At 35.8% G+C, this 17,347-nt stretch overlaps 1 protein-coding gene across 1 annotated transcript in view; it reads left to right on the forward strand.

Annotated features, from left to right (window-relative positions):
- The window catches only part of GPR155 (G protein-coupled receptor 155), a 42,972-nt gene that overhangs the window by 1,853 nt on the left and 23,772 nt on the right, over positions 1–17,347 (forward strand). Inside the window, exons 2-7 of the mRNA XM_081242979.1 lie at positions 2,981–3,477; positions 11,287–11,686; positions 13,502–13,667; positions 14,563–14,718; positions 16,075–16,158; positions 17,091–17,208. Coding sequence (XP_081099105.1) covers positions 3,012–3,477; positions 11,287–11,686; positions 13,502–13,667; positions 14,563–14,718; positions 16,075–16,158; positions 17,091–17,208 — 1,390 coding nt within the window. The 5' untranslated portion in view covers positions 2,981–3,011. The remainder of the gene's footprint in view (positions 1–2,980; positions 3,478–11,286; positions 11,687–13,501; positions 13,668–14,562; positions 14,719–16,074; positions 16,159–17,090; positions 17,209–17,347) is intronic.

Raw genomic sequence — 17,347 nt, forward strand, 5'->3', positions numbered from 1 at the left:
AAAGTGAAACCTGGGCCTTGCTACAGCTATTTGACCATCACCTTGAGGGAAATAAAGAGCTCTCCCTTCCCTGCTAACAACTAAGATCAAACTGAATCAAATTGAACTCCTCTTAGTTGTTTGGTATAAAATGAAAACTGATGACCTTACAACCCATCCCATCCCTCTGTTTTAGTTGGAGGCTCTTTAATACCAAGTATGTTTGAAGAACTGCATAGAACAATGAATTATATTTAATTTACTACCATTCTTCTTATTATTAGGACACACAACTCCTAATAGCAACTGCTACCATTTCTTGAAGGCCTACTTTGTGATAAGCTGTGTATAAAAGCTCCAGTCCTGGGCTTCCCTGGTGGCGCAGTGGTTGGGAGTCTGCCTGCCAATGCAGGGGACACGGGTTCGAGCCCTGGTCTGGGAGGATCCCACATGCCGCGGAGCAACTGGGCCCGTGAGCCACAATTACTGAGCCTGCGTGTCTGGAGTCTGTGCTCCGCAACAAGAGAGGCCGCGATAGTGAGAGGCCCGCGCACCGCAGTGAAGAGTGGCCCCCGCTTGCCACAACTGGAGGAAGCCCTCGCACAGAAGCGAGGACCCAACACAGCCAAAAATAAATAAATTAATTAATTAAAAAAAAAAAAAAAAAAAAAAAAAGCTCCAGTCCTCACAATAGCCCTCTAAGGAGGTTTTTACTCTCATTTTACAGTTGAAGAAGCTATGGTACAGAGAGGCTGAGTTACCCGAAGAGTTGATAAGTGATAGGCCCCAAATTGGGTTCAGGCCATCTGACTCTTTTCACTGAACAACTGCAAGTTTAGTTAAAACTGTTGGTTTAAAAATTATTGGAATACATTGATATGCAAGTGTGGTACAAATAAGGGGTAGGGAGCAGTGTAAGTTATAATGCTCCAGGCAAAGAAATATAGGGAACTTTAAAAAAATAACAGAAGACTGGAGTAGTTTATCACCTTAATCTTTAGCACTGCCTTTTCAAGTCCACATCTCTCAGGGGCTCCAAATGTTAAACACCTTTGTTCACTTGTTTACCAGCTCCTTACTTCAATTATGGGCACCTGTACCAATCAGTAGCCTTCTCAGGATATAATTTGATGCTTATTTGGTAAACTTCAAGTATGTGAGTATTACAGGTTTTGTGTATATTGACCACTCCTATCTAATCCTAGTAGGAAAATATTTGTCCTGATCCAGATTAAATGTAATGTTTTTAAATGGCTCAGTTTATGCCAGGGTAGCACCGAGAAAATTATCTCATCCACACCCCCAGTTGTATCAGCTGTTGGTCTTTGGCCTGCCATCTGAGTCCTTAATGTGATGTGGGTGTTTGAGAACTTAACCTGGGCATTATACATTTCAGGAAGCATAAGCTTTTTTACTTTCTACCTTATATAAGGCTACTTTAGATGGTTAACCCAGAATAATCACTTAGGAATTGGCAGTTGTCATTATGTCAATTTCAAGTTACTAATAAAAGCTGGTTAGTTGCAGAGTTGTTCAAACCTAATGTTCATTGTGTCCCTGGCAGCAAGAGGAAAGTCTGGTAAGTATTGTCATATTAACATAAAGTTTTCCTTACTTCATTTTCTGAACATCTTTAGAACATTTTACAAGACATTTTGTGTTCTTTAACATTTTATGAACAGCTTTGGAACATTTCAGAACACATTCTGTGGTCTTGGTGAAAAACTTAGAATGCTTAACATTCAGGAAAAAACAAAAAAACAAAGTTCTGTCCATGAAGTAGATAGTTCCTAAGAAAGAACATTGATCCACTAAAGGGTGAAAAGTTTATTTAAGAGCAGGTAATTATTTTAGTCTCCTAAATCTCCTGTGTGCTCCAGGCACGGTGCTAGGCATTAGGGACACAAAAGTGAGCAAAAACATGCATAGTCCCTGCTTCTATGGCACTTAAAGTCTAGTGAAGGAGACAGACATAAATCACACAGTCACTCTAATACATAGTATAATTATAAACTGAGAAGAGTGTCCTAAAGTTAAGGAACATGATTCTATTTGAGAAAGACTCCTGGCCTGGCTATGGTGTTAGAGGAGCCTTACCTGATACAACGACTCCTGAATTGATTTGGATATAATTCGGAGGATGGGTAGTTGTTATGTGGGTGGGCAGGGAAGAGAATATTTTAGTGTGAACTGCTTGGGCAAAGCCCCTGTGGCACAAAGGACTATGGGGAATTCAAGACAGCCAATATGTCTGGCTGGTGTAAAAGCAACAGAGTAGGCTCGTGGGATGCCATCATTTTTTCTTTCATTTTCTCTCTTATATGCCACCAGAAGTTATATTTAACTTTTGTTAAGTGATTTATTTGTGCCAGATGTGTTTGTAAGGACTTGATATTGAATAATATCAAGTTCCTATGAGGTAGGTACTATTATTGCCGTTTCACAGATGAGGAAAAGGAGGTACAGAAAAGTAAGTTACTGGTTCAAAGTTGATCAGTGATATTCTATTATACTCTTCTTCCTATCCTATAGTCAAGTCCTTCCGCAGGCTGGAAAGGACCTTCCTGTCCATTGTGACTCTTAGATGTAGCCCTGAGAACTTCTGAAATTTCTGGAAAATTTGGCTGCAGGTGGACATTCAGTAGACTCTGTGGGTGCCATGCTCTCATCCACTAGGCAGAGCTTGACTGTGGAGCACTGGAGAGGACCACAGGGCATCATTACAGCTGTAAAATCTGTGGATCTTATTTTACACATATCTGATACTGAATATAGGACAGCAACATAAATATTTTGAGCTGACCCACCTTTGAGAGTCAAGAGGCTGTTGTTAGCAGACACTTCCACCCATTTTATTTTTCATTGTAGTTTTCTCTGATGGTTGTTGAAAAAAGTTTGTATATTTATTTGGCCATTTAATAAATCTGTGTTTGCCAGTATATCCTTTCAACTAGAATTCTTCTCACTGATTTCACACTGAATCTTTCTTCTTTCTTTCCAGAAATCAGGTTGGAGTTGGAGGGTGAAAGAAAATGAATTCTTTTTCTGATATACCTGCCAAGAACTTGACCATTGCAGTCAATATGACCAAGACTTTGTCCTCACCAGTAACACATGGATTTAATTCCACTAATGACCCACCTTCAATGTCAATAACAAGGCTTTTTCCAGCCTTACTAGAATGCTTTGGCATAGTCCTTTGTGGCTACATAGCAGGAAGGGCCAATGTTATAACATCAACACAGGCGAAAGGACTGGGAAATTTTGTCTCCAGGTTTGCACTTCCAGCTTTATTATTCAAAAACATGGTTGTACTTAATTTTTCCCATGTGGATTGGTCTTTTCTATATAGTATCTTAATTGCCAAAGCTTCTGTATTTTTCATTGTATGTGTATTAACCTTATTGGTTGCCAGTCCCGATAGTCGATTTAGCAAAGCTGGACTATTCCCTATTTTTGCTACACAAAGTAACGACTTTGCATTGGGATATCCTATAGGTAAGTTACTTTTTATTTTTTAAGTTTTAAAAAATTTCAGGTCTTTTAGAACGTAACAAAATGTAAGGCTTTAATTTGAATCTTTTAACTAAGCATTTGTTAGTGATTTATACTTATTCTTATATCTAAGAAATCTTTCATATTTTTTTCTTAAATATGTCTTAAGTTAGATGAATTATATTTTTTCAGAGTTTGAGGCACCTTCAAACATCTACCTGAAATAAATGGTCATATCCAAATAAACTTTGAGTCATCTTTCTAATAGTATTTTTTTTCTTCTCAATAATCACATATGAAAGAAATATAATTTCCAGAAGAGATCAGATTCTGATTTAAATTATGTAAAAAGCATAGGCATACACCTGTTTAAAAACCGTCATTATTAAATGTTGGCAGTGGAAATTTATGAGTGACTTTTTTTTATATATAAATTTATTTATTTATTGGCTGCAATGGGTCTCCATTGCTGCACACGGGCTTTCTCTAGTTGTGGCGAGCAGGGGCCACTCTTCATTGTGGTGCACGGGCTTCTCATTGCAGTGGCTTCTCTTGTTGTGGAGCACAGGCTCTAGGCATGCGGGCTTCAATAGCTGTGGCTCAAGGGCTTAGTTGCTCTGCGGCATGTGGGATCTTCCTGGACCAGGGCTCGAACCTGCATCCCCTGCACTGGCAGGCAGATTCTTAACCACTGCGCCACCAGGGAAGCTCCCTATGAGTGACTTTTTCCCTTATTTTTCTTTCCATCTAGAGTGTATATTATTTTACATTAATTCTTGTTATTGAGTTTTTTATTCAAAATATCAGTGTACTTTGGTCGAAGTTAATTTCTTATTTAAGGACAAAATGAGGACTTTTTTTTACCTTTCCAACTTTTCCTTCTTTAACTTTACAACTGTTTAAACAGCCTAATTTTATGTTTCTATGTGTATATGTTTTCCTGATGAAATAGTAAACATACTAGTTGGGGATGTTGAGATATCTTAGAAACATATTCTATTTTCCAGAACTCTCTGCCACCAAGAAAATGTATACTTAGTAAGTACTTTTTTTTTAATGTTTTTTATTGTGGTAAAAGTCACATAATATAAAACATACTATTTTAACCATACTTAAGTGTACAGTTCAGTGGCACTAAGTACATTCACATTGTTGTGCAACCCTCACCATCTTCCATCTCCCAAACTTTTCACCTCCCTAAACTGAAACTCTGTCCCCTTTAAACACTAACTCCCCATTCCCCCTCCCCACTCCCCTCCAAGCCCCCAGCCCCTGGCATCTACCAATGTACTTTCTCTGAATTTTTAATATTTTTAAAGTTTATTTTTTGCTTTGATCATGTATCGTAATGTAGGGATCTGAATATTACCGATATAGTCATTCATTTATTCCTTCATTCATTCATAGGAACGTGTTAGTACCAGTGACTGTGCCAGCTGCTGGGAATACACTTGTGAACAAAGTTCTTGTACATACTGAATTTACATTTTAATGGGAAAATAAAATAAAAACAAAAATAATATCAGGTAATGACAAGGGCCATAAAAACAAAGTAGTGTTATTTTACAAGGAGATGGCATTGGAGGTGGGGAGCAGGGTCAGTGAAGGCCTCTCTGGTGATATATCTTCTGAGCAGAGACTCAATGAAACTTAATGAAATGGACAATTGAAATCTGCCATTAACTTTCAAATTTCTTATCTTTTAACTACCCACCCCCAAAAAAAATTATTACACCTCTGGCACCAAAAGGATTCTAGTGGACTATACTTTTCATCATTCTCTTCTCCATATTGCTTACCAGAAATAGAGATATACCCAAGAAATTATATAACTATGAATAAAGTAGGAGGTTTATGAGAGAGGAGAATCCGGGCTCTTAGATAACTGAGCTGTGAATAGTCAGAAACTAGATAGGTGTTCCTTTAAGGTTAATCAATTTTAAAATTAAAAGATGAGCCAAGCATTTAAATAAAGACTTTGGAAATAAAAGAGCAAGGAGTTAATGTGTTGTCCCTCTCTTCAGGAGCATTAATAATGTACATTTGTCAAGGTATTGATGGTATAAGGACCTTACAAGTGGCTAAGTATCATAGTGTTAAATATTTAATAAATAGTGCTATATCTTAATTTGGACATGAACTGTAAGTTTCATGCTGTCATACAGTAGTAAGCCCATAACTAAATAGAACTAACATTTGTAACTTTATAAGAGTATTTTCTTATATACTTATCTCATTTGAGGTAGGGCAGATATTATTATCCTCATTTTCAAATAAGAAGGCAGACTTACAAAGATTTAATTGTCTTACCCCAGGTCACACAGCTAACAGGTGACTGAGACCCAAACCTAGATTTAAATCCTGGGCATTCTCTTATGCCACACAGTTATATTACATGCCAATTTGATCATCAGAAGACCCAGCTAGCCCTTATAATACATTATTTTCAGAGAGAATCAAGGTTTTTCATAATCTTTACATTATTCAAAAAAATTCATAAAATGAGTAGCAGTGGAAAGAGACCTGTTAGATGAGTTTATCCATTTTCATATTAAGGCAGAATCTCCAAATAAAAAATAGAGTCAGCCATTTTCATTGCTGCTTTTCTCATGTCCCACATTAAATCAATGAATCTGGTAATAATCATGTTCCCAGCAGTGTGCTAGCCCAGTTCCCCTGATGATTATGCTTGCAGATTTTGAGTTGTAATTGTTTGTTTGTTTTTAAATCACAGATAATGTAAGAGCTCTTGGGACATTAGGTTGTAGACAATAACTTTAGCAGAAACCAACAGTATACACAGAAGTGCTTTTTCATATATCTGCAGATTGGAAGCTGTGGTACAGAACTAGGGCCATTTATCTGCTCCAATGAGGTTATTTATTACTGCTGTTCATAGCCATCTGCCTTCTGGCTATGCTCAGGGTAAACAGAAAAGACCATGTCTCTAGAGAGAAGACCATTCTTTCTGTTTTTTATGGGGCCTCTCCCAAGAATTCCTACTCTCTAGTGCACAGATAAGCATGGTAGCTTAAAGGAAATGTCCTTTTTACGACTGCATTTGTTCTACAACATTGGTCCAATTTACAGGTGACTCAAGAGACGTTAGTTATTAAAGAAAAAGGACAGTCTTTACTTTTTCTCTATGCTATAATTATAATGGTCTATGACATTGCATTACAATGATTTATCTATACTCAAGTGACATAATACTACATTGCATTATTGCAGACTAAAAAAATAAGCTTGCTATTTTTAAAAACAATTCTTTTCAGAGATACTTTAAGAAATCTGAGTATGAGAAGAAACCAAGACTCTACTGAGGTGAAATGTGGATTTTTAGCAAATCAGAATGGTTCCCTGCCTCTGTCATTAAAAGATACAATAGGGCATAGTTAAGTGCTATAATTCATTCTTAAACAATGCTGATAGCATAAGCACCCTGACTAATCATAATTATGCTCTAGTGCTTGAGCTGTAAACAGAAAGGAAATGAAGCATTTAACTATATGCCATTAAATAATAGAATGATCTTGTCTGGGTCTTTGTGTTATTTGCTAGGGATTGAAACCCTGCAGTAATCAAAAGAGGAGCCACAGTGGGTGGCTAATTTTGTCTCTTCGTTCTTCAAAGCTATATAATAATTCCTCAGAGTGGGATTCTCCCCTCCCCCCAAGAGCCTTATTTATAAGTATTAATTAGAACTTAATAGTTGATACAATGATTATAAATCTAATTTGTTAATATGGGTCACTGCTTTCAATTGTTTTTCAGATTTGAAAAACTATACTCAGATTGATAACAAAAGAATAGTGCTGCGGGGGAGGGAGGGTGATAGGATGAATTGGGAGATTGGGATTGACATATATACACTAATATGTATAAAATAGATAACTAATAAGAACCTGCTGTATAAAAAATACATAAATTTAAAAAATAGTGCTGCCTATTTATAGATAAAGATGGAATGTTAAGTAATTATGCAAATGAATGGCAGAATGAACTGAAATTCCCATACTGAACCCTATTCTAGTAATTAAACAAGTATTTATTCCCAATTTTTTGCTTTCCCACTAGACTATACTTCTTTTGCCTTTGTATACCTGTTCAACTGACTTAAAATACCCCAATAGTAGCCTGCTTTATACATATTCAGAAGATGAAAAAAGAAAAAAAGTTGGATATAAAAAGAAATGGGTTCATGGATAACAGTTATAAATTGCTATGTTACAAAACACATTTTTATTCTATGTTACAAAACACATTTTTAGTCTGTCTGAAACCTTTGACATTCATTGATGTGTTAATTCCATTCAGCAAGTATTTTCAGATTTTGCTTAGCACTCAGCTGGGACTGGGGGTTATAAAATGATACCTTCAAGGAACTTAGAATTTGTTGAGATGGCACTGATACAAAAAGTACACAAAGTACCAGAGCCATCCAGGGAAGGAGAGATCCATGATGTAGACTGCAGACTTGGTGGAAGAAGTGGTACCTGAGACAGGCCTTAAATAGTAGGCAAGATTTGGATAAGAAAGGAGAGATTTCAAGAAGTTGGGGGATGAGGAAGTTGGGGAATGATGATGAGCATGTAGAACTAGAAATTATGAACCTGGTGTTTATCCAGCGTTACAGGGATATAAACTGGCTGATAGAGGCTTTGCACTAAGGTATAGTGAGAGGTGAGCTGGATAAATAAGGAACAAATTGTGGCGACTAGATTGTGAATGTCACAAGAAAGATTTTATTTGTGATCTTGTGGGCAGGGAGAGCTGTGGGAAAACCTTAATTTTTGAAAGTTAAGATTTAGGTGATATTGTTGGTAGCAAGTAAAATGGATAAGGGGGATGATCAAGAAAAACCAGAAGAATATACGTTGGTAAACAGAGTAGGTAACCCACTTTTGAGATTTTTGACTAGTGGGAGTAGCAGGAATCAAGATTCCAAGTAGGAATCAAATACAAAAGATCATGCAAAAGAAGAAAGGACTTGGTGATTGGCTAGGCCTAAATATAGACTTTTGTTCAAATTTGCATTGAGCATTTAAAACAACCCGAAGTCCATTATGTAATGGTGATTAAGTGCTACTGTACCAGGAAAGTACATTTCTGGTAAAAAGGCATTAATTTAAGAAGCTTTGTGTGCTGTAAGTTGTCAAAGGAAATACCTTATGCATTTTACTTTGGCTACTTGGGAAAATTCTTAGGCTCAGATTGAAAACACAAGGCTTTTCTAAAATATACTCTCTATTTTAAAAATTGAGGGGTGGGTAAGACACCTTTCTCTTTGAGCTAAAATATCTAGTCAGAAGAAGTGTAGCTAACTAGAAATAGTTACCAAAAGTGCTGCTTTTTTTTTTTTTTTTTTACTTAAAGGATGAAACCTTATGAAACATGAAAGAGAACCACTGAGTTATAGAGCTATATATCTAATTTGGAAATCAGTGGAAAGAATTTGTGAAATTTTATGTAATCAAATATATTTTGTTTAACATTTCAAAGATATTAGAGACCTCTGTATGTGCTTAGTTGAAAAAAAGGGAATTGAATCTTATAAAAAGTAGCTTTTAGCTAATGAGAACAAGGTATTCTAAAGGTTATATAATCCAGTTACATAACTAATGGGACATGTGCTTGACATTAACTGAATTTATGTATCCTGAGTAAGCAAACAAATATATTTTCCTACCTGTGTCACTTTATCTTAATGTAAATTGAGAAACCTAATCTTTTACATTTTTTCACATGATTGCCTCTCTTGTGAAGCAAGTGATTGTGAGTGATTGTGGCTGTTCTTATTTTATCTGTCTTTCTCAACTTGAAATCATTTATGAATCAGGCTCTGCATATATTAGGTTGAATAATTTCAGAATTCATTGCCAAAAATGTGCCTTGAGACCAATTTGATGCTGCAAGGCTCTAAGTTGCCCTGATCAAGCCAAGACCAGGCCACCAGCCCTCACATGAACCAAGAAACTGCTAGAAGTCTGATCCAACCCATCCCCTTCCAAGGAGACTCATCTCATGCAATGGTTAGGTTCTAAAGTCATCATATACAGTTGAACCTTTGAAAAATCCCTCAAATCACCCACAAGATGCAGCACACGTAGTTTGTGTATATTGTACCATTTCTCATAAGTCTAATAGCCAGATTCTTTTGCAAGCATTGCTCTTCTTCAATGAACAAGTAATTAGTTTGCACTGGGGAACATGTTTTATGAAAAAGAAAAATGAAGCCTTTGTTTTCCTAAGAAAGTGTAGTTGAATTTGCATTAAATGTGCATTGACATGACTTTACTGTATTCCCCTCCCAAACATTTCTTAGATCCACCTTTCCATCTCTCATTCTTCAGCATCTTCACTGGTCTTCCTTCCTGAAGGCATTCATTCCTCTCCAATGGAGGCTGCTCATTTTCTCATTGCCTGCATACCATGTGAGCAGTGGGTAGGCAGGATTGGCATCCTCATAGCCACTGTGTACCACTGCTAGGCCATTATTCTCTCTCTTCTGTAAAAACTGCTTCTTTGAGGTTCCTGCTGCCTGGCTAAACTGCTTATCCTCGTTGCTGTCATCTGCTGACCTCACTCGTCATTCCTCCTCATTCATTGAAGACTAATATCTGGTCCACTGTCATCTTCTCTACTCCCAAGTTTTGCTTGTTATCTTGTTTAACTTTAGCATCCATGTGAACTACCCACCAAATTCTCTGCTCTCTCAGTTCCTTGACCTCCTCACCTCCAATGATGTTTTCCTGTACTCGACTTCAGCCACCATCTCCCATGGCCACATCCTGGACCCAGTCATCTGGGAAATATTAAATCCAATAGCTCACTATCTGACTTACTGTGAACTCCTAAACGTCCAGCTACACCTACTTCTTGAACTTCACAGGGACCTCCAGTCTCTAACCGCTCTGCTCTCTATCTGTTAGCCATCTCCCATCTTCACTTCTTTCCCCATATACCTTGGACTCCATTGCCTCAGTGCTCATTTTTTAAAAAACATTTAAAAAATAAATTTATTTAATTTTATTTATTTTTGGCTGCGTTGGGTCTTCGTTGCTGCACGCGGGCTGTCTCCAGTTGCTGTGAGCGGGAGCTCCTCTTCTTTGCAATGCACAGGCTTCTTGCGGTGGCCTGTCTTGTGGATCACGGGCTCTAGGTGCGCGGGCTTCAGTAGTTGTGGCATGCGGGCTCAGTAGTTGTGGCACATGGGCTTAGTTGCTCCGCGGCATGTGGGATCTTCCCGGACCAGGGCTCGAACCTGTGTCCCCTGCATTGGCAGGAGGATTCTCAACCACTGTGCCAGCAGGGAAGTCCCTCAGTGCTCATTTTTTAGTCTGTTATCTCCTCCTCTCTCCTGCATTCTCTGTGCTCTGATTTCTGCCTTGCCACTCCAATGAAACTTCCCTCTCAAGAGAACCAACAACTACCTTGTTGCTATGACTACCTAAACATTTTGTTAGTAGATTTTTACTTTGAATTGTTTTAAGAATTCTACAATTCTGCCCCTTTATTGAGACTAGTCTTAGCCTCTGAGTAGTAACAATTAGTGGGTTTTACTAAAAATACTTTTTAAAAGTTGATTATCATTTTATAAGCTAAATGTCATTTAATATAGTGGAGTTTTTTTTCCTTTTCAGCTTTATTACTAAAACATATTTTTCCAAACTAGGGTAATGAGGTCATTCTACACTATTTAGGTTAATTTACAATATGTTATAATTAAGCATGGAAAACATTATATTCATAATTTATTAATATATTTCTGTGGTAACCATTTAAAAATCAATTTTAATTTGTATTTTGCAGTTGAAGCTTTATATCAAACGACATACCCAGAGTATCTCCAGTACATTTACTTAGTGGCGCCAATATCTCTTATGATGTTAAACCCTATAGGGTTTATCTTCTGTGAATTGCAGAGATGGAAAGACACTCAAAATGCTTCTCAAAGCAAAGTGAAAATTGTGGGACTTGGACTTCTGCGTGTGTTACAGAACCCAATAGTATTTATGGTTTTCATTGGCATTGCTTTCAATTTTATTCTTGATCAAAAGGTGCCCGTATATATGGAAAATTTTCTTGATGGACTTGCAAATTCTTTTTCTGGATCAGCTCTATTTTATCTTGGTCTTACAATGGTAGGAAAAATAAAGAAACTGAAGAAGTCAGCATTTGTTGTACTAATTCTTCTCATCACAGCTAAACTGTAAGTTTCACTTATTTAACTTGGGGATTGTACTTTGTGAAAGCCTTATTTAGCCCGTTCGTTGGGATATGTCTCTATTTTCTCCATTAAATACTTTGATAGTAGTATTCCTCCTAATTGAGTAGTTACAATTTAAAGGAAAATGTGATGTTGGTATATTGTGGAAAGTCATTTCCGTATAGTTTACTCCTTCCATTTTACTCTCAGAGGATAAAGACTATTGGTTTCCCTTCAGCTTTTATATAATTTTACTTAATATCTTCCAGTGTCCTAGTTTGATCATATTTTTAAAGGAATTTTGCAGGATTTCTGAGTTTTCTAAATTTATTAAAATCCTATTGGCCATGATGAAAACAATAATTTTGAATAGAAACTTCTATTTCATGAATTTGAGGAAAAATATTCTAAAATTCTGAGGGTGGCTGAATATAGGTAAGTCAGTAGGAATGATGATTATTAACCATCTGATCCTATCCTGTAAATGAAAAGTTCTTAGCTCCTTAGTTGATAGTTCCTTCAGCCTCCTTAGCTCTTTAGACGTAGAGTTATACTTTAGACGTAGAGTTATACTTCCTGGTAAAGGTGACATAATTTTACTACAAGATTAGCCCAAGGCACTTGGGGCATATTTAACTATTGAATTTAGCTCTTGTATAGACAATTAAATTCCTGAGACCAGTGCAATATGAAATAGTATCTATATTTTCAAAATAATAAAAATGCATATAAATTCTGAAGATTATTTATAGTGGTGTTATGCTCTTGGAAATAAAGTATTATTTAGTTTTTTTGTTTAATTTTTGGCTGCACTGCATGGCATGCAGAATCTTAGTTCCCCGACCAGGGATTAAACCCATGCCCCCTGCAGTGGAAGCCTGGAGTCTTAACCACTGGACCACCAGGGAAGTCCCTTATTTAGTTTTTCACAGCAATAAATATGGTTCTAACAATAATAGTAATACCAACCATTACTTATAAGTATTTAAATATTCTCATTTCTAAAATCTTTTTTCTGGTTCTTTGATCCCTATTACATAATTTCGTCTTCTTTTAATTAAAAAAAAACACATTAGAGTAGTTCTTTACTCCATCTGAGAGCATCTCTGTAGGTGCTGCTGTGACAATATTAACCTTGGTTTTCTTTTTTCTAAAGGAAAGCTCCATTAACTTGCTTCTGTTGATATGGTCTTTCTATGGAATCCTGGAGGATTTGTTTAATAATTAACTCTTCACCAGATCTGGATTTCATTAGTTTTTTGCTCTACCTCAGTTATTTCAGTTCCCTTCGCTAAACCTTTTTTCTTTATTAAGATAAAGAGCTAATTATAAGATAACTGTTTCTCTACTGGTTTTTGAAATCTAACTGAGTAGCACTGTTATCATTACCTGAACCATTTAAACCTCTAATCATAATAAAGGTCCACTTTTTTTTTTCCAAGAATGAGTTTAGTAATTTTCTTGAAAAAGTTTACTCAGATTGTCAGTCTTCTTTTTTTCTTTTAACATTTCAATGAACTAATAGGGAAAGCAAGAAACAACAGTTATAATTGCAACTTTTACAGATTTTTTTGCAAGAAAATTATTCATAGAACAAAAAAATTAGGTTTTTTTCCTCCTAATTCCTGATGTTTGAAGTATTTCTAGAATATTGTTTTACTTTAAGTAGCTCCAAGTTGAATTTTTTATTCTTTCAATAAAATGATACCTTCTGGGCAGGAGAAGAATAACCTAATGCCAAGTTCACTGGAGCAATTTACTATTTGGGGACCAGCATACTTTGATACCAAGCAAATGATGCCTTTCTTGTTTCTTCAGCCTGGTGCTGCCACTTCTGTGCCGAGAAATGGTGGAACTCTTGGACAAGGGCAACAGTGTAGTGAACCATGCAAGTGTATCGAATTATGCATTTTTGTATGGTGTCTTTCCTGTAGCACCAGGAGTGGCTATCTTTGCAACACAGTTCAACATGGAAGTAGAGATTGTATGTATATATTACTTTCTAAGTTTGATTGTTTGGTTAGTAGAAAAATGAATTTTTAAAACACAGAAATCTATATTCTTTTATGAGAATTTGATATCTGTAAGTTGCCTCATTATAAATAAAGAGACATTATGTAACATCATGTAACAAATGAGTTATTTAATCTGGGGTCTTTATTCAGCCATGACTTTTTTCATTAGTCTTTTTTAGTTTCAAGTATTTTAATGCTGTAATTTTAGTTAAGCCTAAAGGTTATTTACAGAAGGGTAACTTTCAAAATTTGAGGGGAAAAATCTGTTTTATTCATTGATAATCCAACCACCAGATGCAAAATACCACATAATCAACTGCAATAAATAGCTAAATCAGTTAACATCAATTAGTGTCTAAGCATACTATACATGTTATCTACAGCATTAGAGCACATGTCTTTGAAATATAACATGAAGGAACTAAATTGTTGACCAGAGGTTAGTTCCATTATTTAATCGGTAGAATGTTTGCATGGTAATTTTTCTCTTTTTGAAATTGCTTTTATTGCCCTATATTTTATGAAATAGTATGGAAGGAAACTGGTCATCAGTTTAAGTAGATCATTAATATGATTTACTTTCTAGAATCTAGGAGATAAACATCAGATGTGGGATTTCTAGCATTGTTATATGCAAATATAAATTGAGCATAGACTGGAAGAGAAGCCAAGGGAACTTAACTGTGTTTTCTTTGAAGAACTCTAAGCAAAGGGGAGTATGATATTAGATAACATGCTGGATTCTGTGATGTCTCTTTACTGACTCCTGCTTTTATTTTAGAATGCCTTAGTGCGCTGTGGCTAACATTTACGGGAATTGTTCGAGTCTGTGACTCTTCCTCAATTTGACTTCATTTTTTGCAGATAACCTCAGGGATGGTAATAAGCACATTTGTGTCTGCGCCAATCATGTACGTCTCTGCCTGGTTACTGACTTTTCCCAGCATGGACCCGAAGCCATTGGCATATGCCATCCAGAATGTTAGTTTTGATATAAGTATTATCAGTCTGGTCTCCTTGGTAAGTATGTTTCAGTGTAAAAATGAATGAGAATCACAGAATGGATTTGAGAATAGCTTGGTAACAGAAAGGGAGTAAAAATATAATTTCTTATGCAATACAGAAAGCTAAAGCCTACCCATAAAATATAGTATCAGCCTTCTGAGTTTTGTCTTTCCAGTTGGGAGTTAGAGTTGTATAACAGACAAGGCATGAGATTTAGTCATACCTGGATTTGACTCCTGGCCCTATGACAAACTAGCTGTTATTTCTCTGTGGAGTTACCTAAGCCTCTCTAAGCTTCAATTTTCTCAACTATAAAATACAGATAATAATTTTACCTATGTCCATGGTTTGTTTTAAGGATTACATGAGACAATATATGTAAAAGGCATTCTGAAAATGGTGAATTGCTATATAAATACTAGCTATTGTAGAATCATGTTGTTGGAAGGGATCTTTGGGACTAAGACCAAACACCCATTTAATGTTAATGAAACCTTTGGACATATCTAGCTCAAATTAAATACTTATACACTTGGCAACTAGAGTATCTTGTAGATTGAGTTGCCTGTTGAATTCCAACAATATTCTGGCTGAAAATAAAAAGACAACTTTTGCTGTTAAAGGAAAGGAGATAAGGATGAATATGTATACTGGCAACAAATAAATGTGTGATTAATGTAATTTTTAAGAAATTTTGCTTCTGTTACATTTTCTTAAAAATGATGCCCATTGATAAGAGGGCAGTTTCGTAGGGGGAGAGACAATATAAATTTTGATTGACAGTGAGGTGAGAAGAAAGAAGGAAATCAAACCAGCATACGTAGCTGACTACTGTGTATCCTTTTAAATATAAAGAATGCAGGAAAATTAATCTTAAGGTGGATGACATGTGTTGTTTGAAGTAAGACAGCCTGGAATTTAGATACTTCACGAGCCAATGTGGTGGAATCAAAAAGGGAAAATTCAAGATAGTGCAGTATAACTGCGTCTCCCACTAAAGCTCATTTTCTGAGGAGTTGGCTGTGAGCCTGTGTCCCACCCCAGCCACCAAAGGTAGGGATAGTTGGAACGTGGCCCTCCCTGTTCAAGGAATAGTTCTTAAAGACTCTGTCATTTTTGGAGTTAATTTACCGTAGGATCTCTCCATGCTTTCTATTTTACTTTGGATATTAGTTTACCTTAATGCCCTTTTGGGAGCTACACAAGTTAAAGTAAATAAAATATTGCAATTCCTTTTTGAACCAGGATAAGAGAATTCTTTAAAGAGGCTAATAAGTAATTAGTAAAGTAATTATAAAATAAAAGTTAGTAATTAATAAGTGATTATAAAGATTAAGAAACCTGAGTAACTTTTGAACCTCTGTGTTTAAGATCTGGTCTTTGGCTATCCTTCTTTTGAGCAAGAAGTATAAACAGCTTCCTCATATGCTTACAACTAATTTACTCATCGCTCAGGTTAGTAAACCTACAGATAATTAAAGCTGTGTTTTTCTCATTGATTATATTACTGTAGAGGAAAAAATCACTTTGTTCGGTTTTTTCAGGTATAAAGTCAAAAGTATTTTTTTACCAAATACAATCAATTACAATTTGATTACAACTAATTTATGCCTAATTTATTAAATACTGCAGTGTGTCTTGAACTATACAAAGTTGAGGCTAATACAGTTGGCCCTCCATATCCATGGGTTCCATATCCTCAGATTCAACCAAACATGGATCGAAAATATTCAGAAAAAAAATTCTAGAAAGTTCCAAAAAGCAAAACTTGGATTTGCCATATGCTGACAGCTATTTACATAGCATTAACAGTGTATTTGGTATTATACGTAATCTGGAGATGATTTAAAGTATACAGGAATATATGCATAGGTTATAAGCAAATACTACAGAATTTTATATAAGGAACTTGAGCATCCTTGGATTTGGGTATCTGTTGTGGGGTGAGGAGGTGTCCTAGAACCAATCCTCCATGGATACAGAAAGACAACTGTAATGACATTTAGTGATAATTTTGCATTTTTTCATAGAAATAATTGAATCATTACAAATTAAACTCTCTCATAATTTTACTTTTCTAGTTAAATCTTTGCATGTCTCAAATCATAAAGGAAAGAAGTTTACATTTTCTATGTAAACCTTTTCTAAATATAAGGTTAATATTTAGAATGTTGTCATTATCTATTTCAATTAAATAGAAAGGCTTGTTAAAGGCTCTGTATAAAAAGTTTTTTAATCATAAAACTCGAAGTTTTAGTATAACTAGAATGCAATAGTTAATTACTCAGTAATCATTTTAAATGAATAATTATAGTTGCTGTGAATAAAACACATGAGTATGAGTCATATGAGTATGACTGACTGTTTTTTTATAATTTTTTCTTCAGTCTATTGTCTGCGCTGGAATGATGATATGGCATTTTGTTAAAGAAAAAAATTTTGTTGGACAAATTCTGGTGTTTGTTTTATTGTACAGCTCCCTCTACAGCACCTACCTGTGGACAGGTAAGTTGGATCATGAAAATAAATTTAGGTCCCCCTCTCCTCCATCACTTGAGGCCCCAGTTTCTAGTGATCTAGTTGAAGCCTAGTAGTACAGGATTAAGGCATTCACTTGGGCAGTTACACCCACTAACATAGGCAG

This window comes from Mesoplodon bidens, assembly GCF_964165515.1.
Source record: "Mesoplodon bidens genome assembly, chromosome: 8".
Classification (NCBI taxonomy): Eukaryota; Metazoa; Chordata; class Mammalia; order Artiodactyla; family Ziphiidae; genus Mesoplodon; species Mesoplodon bidens.